This window comes from Schistocerca gregaria, chromosome 1 (genome assembly GCF_023897955.1).
Source record: "Schistocerca gregaria isolate iqSchGreg1 chromosome 1, iqSchGreg1.2, whole genome shotgun sequence".
NCBI classification, from domain to species: Eukaryota; Metazoa; Arthropoda; class Insecta; order Orthoptera; family Acrididae; genus Schistocerca; species Schistocerca gregaria.
The window spans coordinates 824969281-824984130 of record NC_064920.1 but is presented as its reverse complement, the minus strand read 5'-3'; the positions used below and the strand labels follow the sequence as shown (position 1 = coordinate 824984130).

The window sequence follows — 14850 nt, the reverse complement described above, 5'->3', positions numbered from 1 at the left end:
TGAGCCTGTCTCGGAGACCACACAACAAAGGTTCTAAGGTCAATGCAAATAACAACGTTGATAATGGACATCCCTGTCGTACTGATCGGCGGATCGGCATGGGTGCCGTCACTCTTCCATTAACAAGAACTCGAGAAGTAGCCCCATGCAGAAGGCGTGTCAACACTGTGATAAAGGGTTCGGGATATTCCATGCGCCGTAGAACGGTCGTGAGGAAAGTGTGGCCCACACGGTCAAAAGCCTGGCTAAAGTCCATAGACGCCAGGGCTGCCGGCAAACGTCTCACCCGTGCAAGGGAGATGAGATCTCTGTAACGACATAACGCAGTTCTGATGTTGTTGGGTCCCCCCAGGGACATCTGATCGCAGGAGAGGACGTGCAATAGTGTGCCCCGAAGACGTCCTGATAGCAGCCTCGCGCCTAGAACCGCTAGACCACCGCGGCCGGCCACACAATAGTCTTCCATATCCTACTACCATGTAAAACGCAGGCTATGTAGCAAACACACTAGTGAACATTTCACTATAATCGCATATCGTCTGCGCGTTGATACTAAGAAAGCCCTTTCGGTCAGTATATTCGTCTCCATGTACAGAAGGCTTTATTACTGCTACGTGCTTGGAATCGAGGGCCTTCACCAAGCATGGAAACTAATATGTTGATTGCCACCTAACTATTATTGTTTCCAGTTGTCCTACGTTTTTAGGAAATCGTGTCCACAAAAGTATTTTTTTGGTACCACGATGAAGAACCGAGAATTTCAGTGACAACGTTGTCTGGTGTATACCTAAGTCTTCTCCTACGCAGAGCTGGGTTTGTTACATAGAGCAAAAATGTTTTCATTTTCGCTTCGTTTGAAAGGGCGCGCCTTCTTCTTACATGATTTTCGAGAAGAAAGTGATTTGTAAGTCAAAAGTTTTCATTGTTAAACATGTATACACTCCTACAGATTCTCTCTTCAGAATTTCTTCGGATTTCTTACTGGAATGGTGGTTATCGCTGAAACAACCGTTTTTCTGTTATATCGTTTTTTTTTTCAACGCTACTTTAACTTGACTGTGGAAATCGCTACAAATTAACCAGTTTCTTAAGTAGCCGATTTTCGATTTTTTATTCTCATTTTTTCCTGTTATAAACGTAGAAATGGAAAAAAGATTGAAAAGTTTTGACGTCGTCTGAGTTTTGCGATACATAGAATTAAAATATTAAATTAATTACGAAAATAAAAAAGGAAAACTTAGTCCGTCAACTGTTCGCGGCTTTTCTCTAAAAGTGATAAGAGGCTGAATAATACAAAATATCGCCAGTATTCTGCTATTGATTCCAATTTTTTAAACCCTTCTCAAAACTCGTGTTGTAATCGAGGACAATATTACTGTTCGGCATTACTGATAGTCGGTGCTAAAGGGTGAAAACTGAGTTTGAAGAATTATATTTTTTATGTCAATTCGTCCGGTTTCAGACGTTACAAACAGGTAAAGCCACATTATGTAGACACAGGCAACAGAGCGGCTACTTTAAATTTTTATTGTAAACTATGAATGAATTGTTAAGTTTTATCTCCTATTGCCATGTTGCAAGTTTGTTTGTGGCTCAGTCCGTCCTTAATCTTTTAAGCCAAGTGTGGCCCTGAACTTCGCTGATACTGCACTTTGTAAAATAGTTCCAGACTAGGGATGGTGCCAGTCTGTAATACAACTAATGTTCGAGTGCAACAACGAGAAGCTACCATAGAGACCATCTGAGGCAGGCCTTGCACACTGCAACTACATGTGGGCCATACAATAGACCAAGCCATCATAACAGGTACATTATTATATCAGCAAAGCTGTATCAATTGTTATGCCATGTGTTTGTTGTTCGTTTTTGTCGGTATTGTTATTAAAACAGCAATGGTCGCTTTTCCATTTTCTACAATAACGCATTATTTAAAAGCAATTGAAATTTTGCGAATAAAAATTATTCGTTTTTAAAAAGTTTTATCTAGGAACCAAACATTTTTGCTCTTTTGCTATGGCTAATTGAAATTTCGTTTTCTTTAGCCGATTGTTAGTAAAATATAAAAAGCACCTGTTATAAACGGGCCGGCAGGTGTGGCAGAGCGGTTCTAGGCGCTTCAGCCTGGAACCGCGGGACCGCAACGGTCGCAGGTTCGAATCCTGCCTCGGGCATGGCTGTGTGTGATGTCCTTAGGTTAGTTAGGTTTAAGTAGTTCTAAGTTCTAGGGGAGTGATGACCTCAGATGTTAAGTCCCACAGTGCTCAGAGCCATTTGAACCATTTTTTTTTGTTATAACAGAGACCAAACAAATACCCAATAACACTGGTTATTTAGGACCAAAATACGGCTATCGGTTTTAACCCTTCGATTTTTACCATCCCTAGTTAAGCACATGTCTTTTGTCTTAGGAGGAACATAAATTCTCCCATTTTCATTACAAAAAAATCTGTAAAACTTAATTTCGACAGAACTACTCAAATGAAACTTCCTGGCAGATTAAAACTTTTTGCCAGACCGAGACTCGAACTCGGGACCTTTGCCTTTCGCGAGAAAGTGCTCTACCAGTTGCCCGCGAAAGGCAAAGGTACCGAGTTCGAGTCTCGGTCGGGCGCACAGTTTTAATCTGCCAGGAAGGTTCATATCAGCGCACACTCCGCTGCAGAGTGAAAATCTCATTCTGGAAACATCCCCCAGGCTGTGGCTAAGCCATGTCTCCGCAGTATCCCTTCTTTCAGGAGTGCTAGTTCTGCAAGGTTCGCAGGAGAGCTTCTGTAAAGTTTGGAAGGTAGGAGACGAGATACTGGCAGAAGTAAAGCTGTGAGTACCGCACGTGAGCCGTGCTTCGGTAGCTCAGTTGGTAGAGCACTTGCCCGCGAAAGGCAAAGATCCCGAGTTCGAGTCTCGGTCGGACACACAGTTTTAATCTGCCAGGAAATTTCATATCAGCGCACACTCCGCTGCAGAGTGAAAATCTCATTCTGGGTACTGAAATGAAGTTTGCTGCAGGGCCCATTTCAGAAAGTGTAGAAACGTTCTGCTGTTGTGGGAAACTTCTCTAGTTTTCATCATACGAAATCGAACGATGTTCTTCGGGAGGAACTTTCTCTATCCCTTAACTCAAGCTAAGAACATTGTCGGGTGAAGTACTATTTTTTCGAACTCGCTTTAGTCCTGCGAACCTGCGAATATTCTCCGACATTGTTAGAATAAAGTACATTCTCCTCTTTATTCCTACGACTCGTTGAAACGAATGTTTGTGGCTTGGCTAGGAGTGGGTTGAGGGGAAATGGGGGGGGGGGGGGGGGGGAGGGCGGCTCACCAGTAGCGGGAAGCCGCGGCGCGACGTGTGCAGAACCACTCGACCGGCCGGCGGCCCCTGGACTCTGCGTGGGCGGCTGGTGTGGTGTGGTGTGTGGTGTGGTGTGGTGCCTCCCGCTGTGGCGGTCCCCTATAAAGCGGCGCTCCGCCCTCGCCACCGCACACTGTGCTCCGCGCAGCTACCCAGCCAGCCAGCGTCGCAAGAGGCCGAGACGTCGCCGCGCGCACACACGAACACACACGCGCCACCGCAGCCGACGCCGACGAAACCGCCCATGACTTTACGCAGGTACGCGCCAGCTTTGCCATGCGTCTACTGGTAACAGTAGTCTCCGTTCAGCTGCTTTACACAACACGGTTATATGCACAGGCGTAACGAACGTGCTGCCGTGCCACTTAAGTCAACGATACCTGATACTACCGCCAAAAACAAAAAAATACACGAAATACATTTTCCTTTGCGAATACGGACGACTGTCTACTGTGCAGTGGAATAACGACAGTAAAAATTTCGGCTGGACGAGGACTCGAACCGGAACTTCCCGCTTACCACGGGCGGTCGCCTTACCATATTTTTCTCTTTTTTTCACATTTTATTCGTTGTTTATCGTTATGTTTGGTCGTTGCGGACGTCACATGACATCCGCTAGAGCTCGTTTGTTGATCCTTTCACTCAGATTTTTATACAGAGGCCAACTAGCTCTATGACCGAACACGCTTTCTTTCTTTCTGTTTCTTTTCTTTTTCTTTTTTTTTTAAATCTCGTTTTGTTCTTTGTATGTGCTTGGGGCGGACGTCGCAAGACACCCGTTTTAGTTCGTCGTTGATCCATTTACTCAGTTTATTTATTACAGAGGGTAGCTAACCCTCTGACCGAACACGCTGTGTTACCGTGCCGGGTAACACGCTGAGATACCGTGCCGTCATATCAGACGCTTTTTCACAGGTCAGCACGTTGCCACAGAGCTAGCGATGAGGTATGGTCCGGGACTCGAACCCGAATTTCCCGCTTACTGCGGGCGGTCGCATTTCCATTATGCCGCCCGAATACAGCTCGCGGCTAGATCCAAACATCCATATATCGTCAGTCATGTGAATACAACCTGCGTCGTACATTCATTATGTATATTCCCATATAGGACAGCAATTTCACTGAGCGAGGTGGCGCAGTGGTTAGCAGAGTGGACTCTCAGGTGGGAGGTTGACGGTTTAATCCCGCGTCTGGCCATCCTGATTTAGTTTTTTTCCGATTTCCCTAAATCGCTTCAGGCAAATGCAGGGATGGTTGCTTCGAAAGGGTACGGCCGACTTCCTTCCCCATCCTTCCCTAATCCATTAAGACCGATGACCTCGCAGTTTGGTCTCTTCCGTCAAATCATCCCAACCCAACAGAAATTTCCTCTGTACTCCGATACGTTGTGCAGTTTTCGCATTTAATTGTATTCACGTTAGGCAGTCAGGCAGTTGTGCGTTCAAATTCAAGCGGCCCACCGGAGATGGTGAGCCACAACGTGTTCTTCCTTTGGTTTCCTAAAACCGAACAAGAGAGCGACACAAACAGTTGACAAGAGAGGTAGTAAGGATCGGATCCGAGCTATCATCTCTACCAGGGCTTCCCAACGTGTGGTCTGCGGACCCCTTAGGGGTCCGCCGGCTCTTTCTACGGGGTCCGCGGCCACCTTTCACCAAATCGTGTAAAATAATGAGCAAAATTATTGAATAAAAGTGTGAAAATCAAATTCATCACTTTTTTGTGTGTGGAAAACATGTGTACTTTTACTTCAGGTCGTATTCCCAAGGAGCCTTTGCGGTTCCTAAGGGGAGAACGAATACACAGTTTAGTGCCGGAGACTGCTGCTTCTCTGATCGACTGTTTCGCAACAATACGGGGGCCGTTTGTGCGCCGGCTCACGGAGGTAGATGCGCCGAAACCTTTTACTCATGCGCCGAGCGAACTTTGTCGACCAACCACAGCGCTCTCTGGCACGTAAGCGGCCACAGGCGTCATTAAATGTTAAACTTGCTTTGTCGGTGCACTACCTATTTCATAAGTCGATTTTTGACCTTCAAGTTGTTTTCATTCATCTCTAAACCAAAGACTATTGATACTTCCGGAGGGGGGGGGGGGGGGGTTAGGGGGTGGAGAGGGGGGCCATTGGGAACATGAAACTTGCATTAAGAAGCTATCAGTTCCCATGGGTTGCGCTCTGAAATTTAAAGTTACTGTGCTCTTGACTGACTAGGGGTCCGCCATGGATTTTCGTCTGAAGAAGGGGTCCACCAGCTGAAAAGGTTGAGAAGCCCTGATCTATACTATGAGAACAACAGACACTAACTGTTTCTGGTGGGCAGCTTGAATTTGCGAGGGCAACTGCCAATCCTGCACACCATTCACGCTGTTCCTGACCTACCTGTGTGTGTCGGGTGCCCCTTCTAACAAGGGAACCTCCCCATTGCACCCCGTTCAGATTTAGTTATAAGTTGGCACAGTGGATAGGCCTTGAAAAACTGAAAACAGATCAATCGAGAAAACAGGAAGAAGTTGTGTAGAACTATGAAAAAAATAAGCAAAATGTACAAACTGAGTAGTCCATAGGCAAGATATGCAACATCAAGGAGAGGCTGCGCTAAGGACCGCCGTGTCCCGTGGTTAGCGTGAGCAGCTGCGGAAAATGAAGTCCTTGGTTCAAGTCTTTCCTCGAGTGAAAATTTTACTTTCTTTAATTTCCCAAAGTTATGAGCTGTCCGTTCGTTCATTGACGTCTCTGTTCACTGTAATAAGTTTAGTGTCTGTGTTTTGCGACCGCACCGCAAAACCGTGCGATTAGTAGACGAAAGGACGTGCCTCTCCCAGTGGGAACCGAAAACATTTGATCGCAAGGTCATAGGTCAACCGATTCCTCCACAGGAATACACGTCTGGTATATTCTATACGACACTGGTGACGGCATGTGCGTCACATGACAGGAATATGTTGTCGACCCACCTAACTTGTACACTTGGCGAATGGGTAAAAAGATTCTTCTAGCTTGCCCGATTTAGGTTTTATTGTAGGTGTGATAATCACTCCAAATAAAGTGATGAAAACATAGCAGTTTGTCATATAAACTGCAACAAATGAATGCAACAGTTTTACAGTCGCACAGTTTTCCCTGTGCTCTGTCAAAACATATGTTTTTAACGTTTTCAAATTGTTCCATGTGCAGACCGTCAAATCCTGCATATGTCCAAGCAAATCTGAATATGTCCTAGAATTTTGGAGAGTGAAGTTGATTATATAAAAAATTAAACTTATCACTCGAGGGAAGATTCGAACCAAGGACCTTTCGTTCCGCAGCTGCTCGCGCTAACCACGGGACTACAACGCTGCAGTGCTCGCATTGTCCTTGATGTTGCCTATTTTGCCCGTGGACTGCTCAGTTTGTCCATTTTGCTTATTTTTTTCATAGTTCTACACAACTTCTTCCTGTTTTCTCGATTGATCTGTGTTCAGTTTTTCAGGGCCTATCCACTGTGCCTACTTATAACTAAATCTGAAGAGGTTGCGGTGGGGAGGTTCCCTTGTAAGAGTCGTCAGGCGCATTCGCTCCGGTGTTTCGGCAGACATTTGCAATTTCGTATTTGCAATGTGTAGATGGAGTCAGACCAAACTACTCATGACGTATCTCATGCAATGCCCAATATCGACGGAAAGCGTTGGTTTCTTTCCCATTACGAACAACAAGATTTTTAAAGTGGAATTTTTGCACCCGTTTGATAGAGTGGTCCCAAATTAACCCATTGCGAGTGGTCCCAAATTAACCCAGTGCGATATTCGTTTCATCGACATATATTGACAGGGATAATAAAACACGAAGAATAACCAGTACCGCAGCAGCGATGGCAGCTCCCGGGTCCGCGCAGACTGCCAACGCCATATAGCAGCGCTGCAGGGGGACTCGTTATTCTTCGTGTTTTATTTTCCCTGTTAATATATGTCGATGAAACGAATATCGCACAGGGTTAATTTGGGACCGATCTGTCGAATTGACGCGTAACATTCCGCTTTAAAACGAATTTTGTTTATAAAGGAAAGCAAACCGACGCTTGCCGTCGACGTTGGACGTCGCATGAAAGACGCGATGAGCAGTACCTGTTTTGGATGACTGTTGCTACACACCCCATGAACGAAATTTTTAATATCTGGGGAAACACCAGAGAAAATGCGTCTGACGCCTCTTCACCCGGAGGACACCAAGTTTAGGTTCTCTTCTACTTCCATGAACTCCACGTAATGCCGTGATACTTGTCACAGGAGCTGCAGCTATGGCCTGAAAATTTGCGATTTTTGTAGCGGATGCACCACTAAGACAGCATCGACAATTTGTCGTTGCCGCCAGATTCCTAAGATTCACAAATGGTGTAAACACAGAATTTACAGTTGGTCCGGATCGTTAGCAATTGTATTTCAAATATTCGATGTCTTTTGAACCCTTGTAGAGTTTCTGTGGAGGTAACTGTCTAATTCCAAATTATTATATTCCGATTTGTAATACGTTGTAAGATGTGTTAACAGGCAAGTCTCAGAGCTCTAAAACCATTACTGATTTACAAATTTTTGCTACTCTTCTACTGCCCTGTGACATTATTTTACTTTTAAGAGTTTCCGAATGTTGTATTGATAAGGGATTTATGAATACTCAAGTTGGCAGTGAACTACTTTAGTTGGATATTTCGTGTAAAGCATGACAGACATTCATCAAGAAATCTGGTCCCTGTAGAGTTTCAGAGACTTTCCAGCATTTGTTACCGTTGTTTACATGACTCACATTAAAGCGGTTCGATAGTCGGTGTCTCCTTAGTGAAGGACCGTTAGGCAACATGGGAAAGATTTCTGCCATCATTTGCGACTGCTGGTTCCAACATGGATACTAATATTAGTGCCATTAACAAATAGTTTGAGTCGTCGTCCTTCCGAATGCGAGTGCACTGTGCTAACCACTGCGCCACCCCACTCGGTGAGTTCTCAAATGGTTCAAATGACTCTGAGCACTATGGGACTTAACTTCTGAGGTCATCAGTCCCCTACAAGTTAAAACTACTTAAACTTACCTAACTTAAGGACATCACAAACATCCATGCCCGAGGCAGGATTCGAACCTGCGACCGTAGCAATCACGCGGTTCCAGACTGAAGCGCCTAGAACCGCTCGGTCACTCAGACCAGCAGTGCAATTAACAACCTTAACACAACCGAAATTGCATAGGATTACGTGAGAGATAATGTAGCCATTGAATGTTTGTTCTTCATTGGAGGCCACAACCGACTTCTTACCTAGCGTCACATTTATTTTGTCCGACCGTACTGGTCGCAGTCAACAACAGAATGTCAGTGTGCTCCTGGAAAATTCTTTGGTTTGTATGACTCTTGTGCCTCTTTTTTCAAAAAGGCCAGGTGCATTTCGACGTGTGATTGCGCTGCAACTTACTTGTTTCCAACTACTGGTATTCATGTATAACATTAGTTTCTTGGCTGTTTTACGTTGTTCTCTCAATGAGAGCAAATATCTTTAGCATCGAGTGTAGAATAGAGGCAGAAGCTTACTTTGTATTGTTTGCTACAAACGGACCAGCGAAATCATCCAGAGACAGGAGACACTCTCTCCCTGGACGGCCAAGCAGCTTCTGTGGGAGAAAGTGACGTCCTTCCGCGTCTCAGATGTCTACTCCTGAGCAATTCGCTGCAGCATCAAGATCTAATGAGGAGCGACAGCATTTCATGATGTCAATTATTATTCCGAGATACTGCTGGTGTCATAGTATAAAACATCTCTATCACTTCGGCTGCTGTCATGTGAAGTGATATTAGACCAACTGTTTCAAGAATTAATCTGCAGGTAAGATAACCCGCCACAGGTAGTGCATTAATTTTCTTTGTTACAAGTTTCGCTCAACAAACTTGAGCACCTACATGCATTGTCCTGATGACAACTCATTGAAGGTACAAAGGTCCCATCGGTTCCATCGTGAATGAACTTTGTGGTGATGATGCTACCGAGTGGAGCTTTATACCTTTAACGTATTGCTGTCATGCAAATGAAAATATGAATATGCTCTCGTCTGATAAGGGAAACTTGCAATAAAGCAATTTTGAACATGTCCTGCGACGGCTTATCCGCACGTTAATACCGAATGGTCGCTGTGTCCCTGCTTGTGACGGCTGTGTTCGCGATTTTTGAAGAGTGCTTGAGAAAACACTACGAGGAATGTCTTCGTAACACTCACAGTAACATGCGGGGAAGTTGAAATCGTTCAAGAACAAAAAGCGGGAAGAGAGGAAGGATTAGATTCACTACATAACGACGAATGTCGAAAAATTTATTCTTGTTGTTTAAGTCTCTCATGTAAAGTGTGTCTCATAAACCTAGTATTAATTGGAAGTTATATAAAATAAAAGTACAGAAAACCAGTGTTAATGAGGTAATTTTCTCCAGTAACGACACATTAATCCCTAAGAACTGTCATCTTATATTTGTTCTTCGTTGAATCAGCTCTATTTCGGCTGTTGCTATGCCATTAGTTCCGTTGCCAGTCATTCCTGTGAATTTGTAGTTACTGCTTCGTGCTACTCTGGTTTTTGAGTTAGTACTGATCTTGGAGTGTACAGCTCCTTATGTTTCATTGATGTCAAATCACTCGAGAGTTGTTAAAGTGTCCTCCAAGATGCAGAACACCACAGCTACCGAAAGAACGAAAGGAAGATTAGAGTTTATTATGCCGTCGGCTACAAGCTCATTATAGGTGGAGCAAAGCTCGAATTACTGAAGGATGGAGAAGTAAATCGGCTGCATCCTTTGCAAAGGAACCATCCCGGAATTTGCCCTAAGTAACTTCGGGAAATCACTACACAACTACCGAGGGAACTGCCCGCCGACGAAGGAGTCAGTACTCACGGTCGGGCATCCAGTTTCCCGTGGTTCTTCTGTGGCCACCATGCTTCCCTACATCTACAGCTACGTGACTGCTCTGCAGTTCAAACTTAAAGTGCTTGGCAGAAGGTTTATCGAATCACTTTCACACTCTCCGATAGCAGGTGAGAAAAACGGATACTTAAATCTTTCCATACGGACTCTGACTATCCCTATTTTATTGCGACGCTAATTTCTCCTTCGCAACTAGCAGTCAACAAAATATTTTCGTATTCGGAGAACGTTGGGGATGAAAATTTCGTGAAATAATTTCGCTGTGATGAGAAACGCCCTTGGTTTAGTGATTGCCACCCCATCTCGCCTATTTCATACTTTTTATGATAATACAAAACAAGCTGCCCTTCTTTGTACTTTTTCGATGCCCTCCGTCAGTCCTATCTAGTAAGGATGCCATATACCACAGCAGTACATCATAAGAGGACGCACAAGTGTAGTGTTGGCAGTCCCTTTAGTAGATCTGTTGCACTTTCTAGGTGTCCTGCCAGCATAACGCAATATTTGGTACGCCTTCCTGATAACATTTTTTATGTGATCATTCCAATTTAAATTTCTCGAAATTGTAGCCTTTAGATATTTATGTGAACTGCTTGGCTTTGAATTTCTGTGATTTATGGCGCAACCTAAATTTAACGGATTCGTTTTAGTACTCATTTGGATGACATCACACTTTTTAGTATTTACATTCCATTGTCACTTTTTGCACCACCAAGCAAATATCTTGTCTAAATAATTTTGCAACTGGTTTTGATATGCTGATGACGCTACTAGATGGTAAACAACATCGTCATATGCAAACAAATCTAAGAGGGCTGCTCAGATTGTTTGCAAATCGTTTAAACATATTACGAACAGAATGGTGTCTACACAATAACACATCCTTGAGGAACGCCAGATAATACATCTGCTTGTCTCGGCTGCTTTCCGTAATTTAATGCGAACTGTTTTCTTTTTGATAGGAAATCATGAAACCAGTTACGATGATGTACAATAAAAGGCTTCACTCCAAGAAATACAGTCTACAATATAGCACCACTTCTTTGCATTGACTCGAGGCGAAACGTGAAGCCGAATGGACACGGTCGAAAAATGTAAGAATTTCAATATATGACCAATGCTGATAGTGGATGTCTACGTCCACATTTGTCCTCCGCTAGCCAACACACGGACCATGTTCCCAGTATCAGATCTCTTGATGTCTGCAATACAACTGCCAAAGGGTACAATAGTTCAAAAAAATAGTTTAATTACCTCTGCTCTGCAGTTTCGCAGATCAGATCTGAGTATTTAACGTAGGTTTTCTTTTTTTTTTACAGAAATAATATTTTTCCTTCTTATAATATTTGTTTCGAAACAGAGTGTAAGAGTATGTGTAGTTTACCTAGATGGTTAATGTCATCAGTCTGAATGGTAAGGACAATCCAGTCTTTAGAACGACTGTATTATAGGGAAAATTGCATATGTAAGTATAACCTTCCCTACGAAATGCAAGTGAATACGCCAAGAGCACCGCTGCTTTATTGGAAACTTTCTCGCAAATTTCTCTACTTCATTCTACGCTCTATACGGTAACTGCAGCAGGAAACAGTGCTATTCTGTCTGAGGTATTGCATAAACATAAGCATTGCGTATTTCTACAGCGCTATAAGACTTCTTGGAAATGTAATGATGCTATATTTGCTCTTGTTGTACTCGTATCACATATTTCCTTTGCCGGCCGCGGTGGTCTCGCGGTTCTAGGCGCGCAGTCCGAAACCGTGCGACTGCTACGGTCGCAGGTTCGAATCCTGCCTCGGGCATGGATGTGTGTGATGTCCTTAGGTTAGTTAGGTTTAAGTAGTTGTAAGTTCTAGGGGAATGATGACTACAGCAGTTGAGTCCCATAGTGCTCAGAGCCATTTGAACCATTTTAACATATTTCCTTGAACTATTTGCTACGCTGCAATACAAAGCTGGTGCAGTCTTTTCTGTAGAAACTGTGCTTCACTGTGCGACATATTGCTCAATCGTCGGAATCCAGATAATTGCTCCTTGGCAGGTAGTGCAGAACCGACTCGTGAGAATAACGTATTACATCTCTAGAGCACAAAGAGACTCAAGCTTTACGTTTCTGTTAACTCAGAATTTCAGTGACTATAAAGATATTATAGCATCTGCGATTGCCGATGAGAACAGGCATGTTAAGAAATATGTATGCTTAACTAGCGCGACAAGAAACACACTTCTGATTCCCGGAGCAGTCAACACTATAAGCACATCTTCTTCTTCTTCTTCTTCCTCTTCCTCTTCCTCTTCCTCTTCTTGCCGATTACCTATGGCTGGTGCCGCTTCTCCTCTCCCTATCGCCATGTTCTTCTGTCTTGGCTTTCCTCAACGTTCATATTCCTTGCTTTCATTGCCTCCTCCAAATCTCTTTGCTAGTTGCGACGTAGGCGACCACTTTTTTCCATTGTACATCCTATTTGATATCCTGTTATTCATCCTGTTACATGGCCAAATTACAGCAGCTGCTTTCTTCGGACGTTGTCACAGATCTCCCAATTAGTGTTCATCCTTTGTCGGATTCTTATCCCGTCCATCTTAGTACAGCAAGAACTTCGTCAAAGGTAATCCATTTCAGTGGTCAGTGGCAAGCTTTTTTCTTCTCCTTAGAAAGCTGCACTACGCATACAATCTTTTCTTCTTTGTTCTTCTTATCTTTTTGTTCCACAAAACAGACTTTATTGCTCTTGTTACCTCTCGATCTTTGTTAATCCTACCAGTGATTTCATCATTCTTTATTAAAGAATATTCCAAGATATTTTGCGTTTTCCACATCTACAGTTACTTCTCCATCTACCTCCCAAATTACTTACTTTTTCCGTTCAGAATAAAAAGAAGATTTCATAATACGCCTTTTATAAATACGTACGCTCCAACAGAAGGCCCAGATGAGGATTTTACGACCAGCTACACGATGTCTGTGAAAGGCTCCGTCCGCATGATTAAAGAATAGTCGTAGGAGACTATAACTCACTGTTCGAAAAAGAAGAAGCTTTCCACTTCCTTTCCGGTAAGGATAGCTTGCCTACGGAAACAAGTTCTAATTAGCTGAGAGTTGTCCAGTTCGTGGCTGCCAGTGATATCGAACCAGTAAGCACATGTTTCCCAAGAAAAAAATATTCACAAAGGATCCTGGAAAGTGCCGGGAACGAATGATACAAATAAAACTGACCATATATTGGTATCCTAAAGATGGGGAAATGACACTGAAAATGCACAAATGCACGCACGTTTCGCGGGGCAACATCAGATTCTGCTCACTAGCTTGTAGCTGAAAAAATGAGGCAAAGGATTTCTATGGCGTATAATAGGAAAACTATGAGAATGCTGAAATGGAATGTAGAAAAATTGGAAGACAGAAATATGGCTTTAAATATCATAACCAGAAACACAAATTACAGACAGTGGCGAACACTAATGCCACAAATAAGGAATGGACATGTATTAAGAATAATGTCATAAATGTGGCAGAGGACCTAATAGGAGAACCTGGAATACCTAGTTATGAGCATTGGTATGATGATGAATGTAGACAGGTGGTGCAACAGAAGAAAGAAGATCTGAAATCATCCAGAGTGAAGAAAACATGTAAGATAATTAAAACTGTGCTATTGAGACGGAACGGTAAATGAGAATTATATTAGAAAAAAGAATCAAGATTAAAATGTCTCTATGATATAGGAGAATGGAACTGGCTACGTCTAATAAAAAAAGAATAGGAGCGGCAAGGGTATGTAGAGGAAAGAAAAGAGAAGCCTTAAAAAGGAACTTTGAAGATATGAAAGAGCATTGTAGTAGGAACGAGAGTCGAAAATTTGATAAGAAATTAAAAGAAGGGACACAAGGGTATAGACGTAAAACCTTGCAAGCTGCAACGACAAATATATAAACCTGCTGACAGATAAGAGGAAAGCAATGACAGATCGAGAGAATATTTTTGAAAAATGTTTGAGGGCAATCACAGTAACGGGGAGCAATGGAAATGCCGTACAGCTCAACCAAAAAGAGAAGTGTCTTCTCTTGCAGAAGTGTAGAACGTGCTCAATTTAATAAAAAATCACAAATCTGTGGGAAATGGTGGAATGAGTGCCGAATTTGTAAAGAGAGATGGCACTACTTTGAATAAAAGGACACATAAACTAGTGTGTTTAATCTGGAATTAAGGAATAATTCTAGGAGAATGGACTACGGGTGTATTCCAGCCCATACATAACAAAGGCGCAAGGCATGTTGATCTGACTACTGAGGGATAGCTCTGTTGATTGTCGCATACAGTGTTTTATCCGGAATCCTGTACAACAGACTAGTCCCATACGTAGGAGATATGGTGGATGATTATGTGTGGTTTTAGGCCTAACAGGTCAACTATCAGCCGCATATTCGTACTGAGACAAATACAGAAAGAAGTATATGAATATGATATAGAACTGAACACCATTTAACTGGACTTCAGGCAGACCTTTGATAGTCTAAGTAGGGAAGAAATGTTAGAAGGCATAAAACAGCTTGGCATGCATTCAAATATA

At 43.1% G+C, this 14850-nt stretch overlaps 1 protein-coding gene across 1 annotated transcript in view; it reads left to right on the top strand.

The window, feature by feature from the left end:
- The first annotated feature begins 3498 nt into the window (after positions 1-3498).
- Positions 3499-14850, top strand: part of LOC126271618 (hatching enzyme 1.2-like) — a 129261-nt gene continuing 117909 nt past the window's right edge. Inside the window, exon 1 of the mRNA XM_049974166.1 lies at positions 3499-3607. Within this exon, the coding sequence (XP_049830123.1) occupies positions 3594-3607 (14 nt within the window). The 5' untranslated portion in view covers positions 3499-3593. The remainder of the gene's footprint in view (positions 3608-14850) is intronic.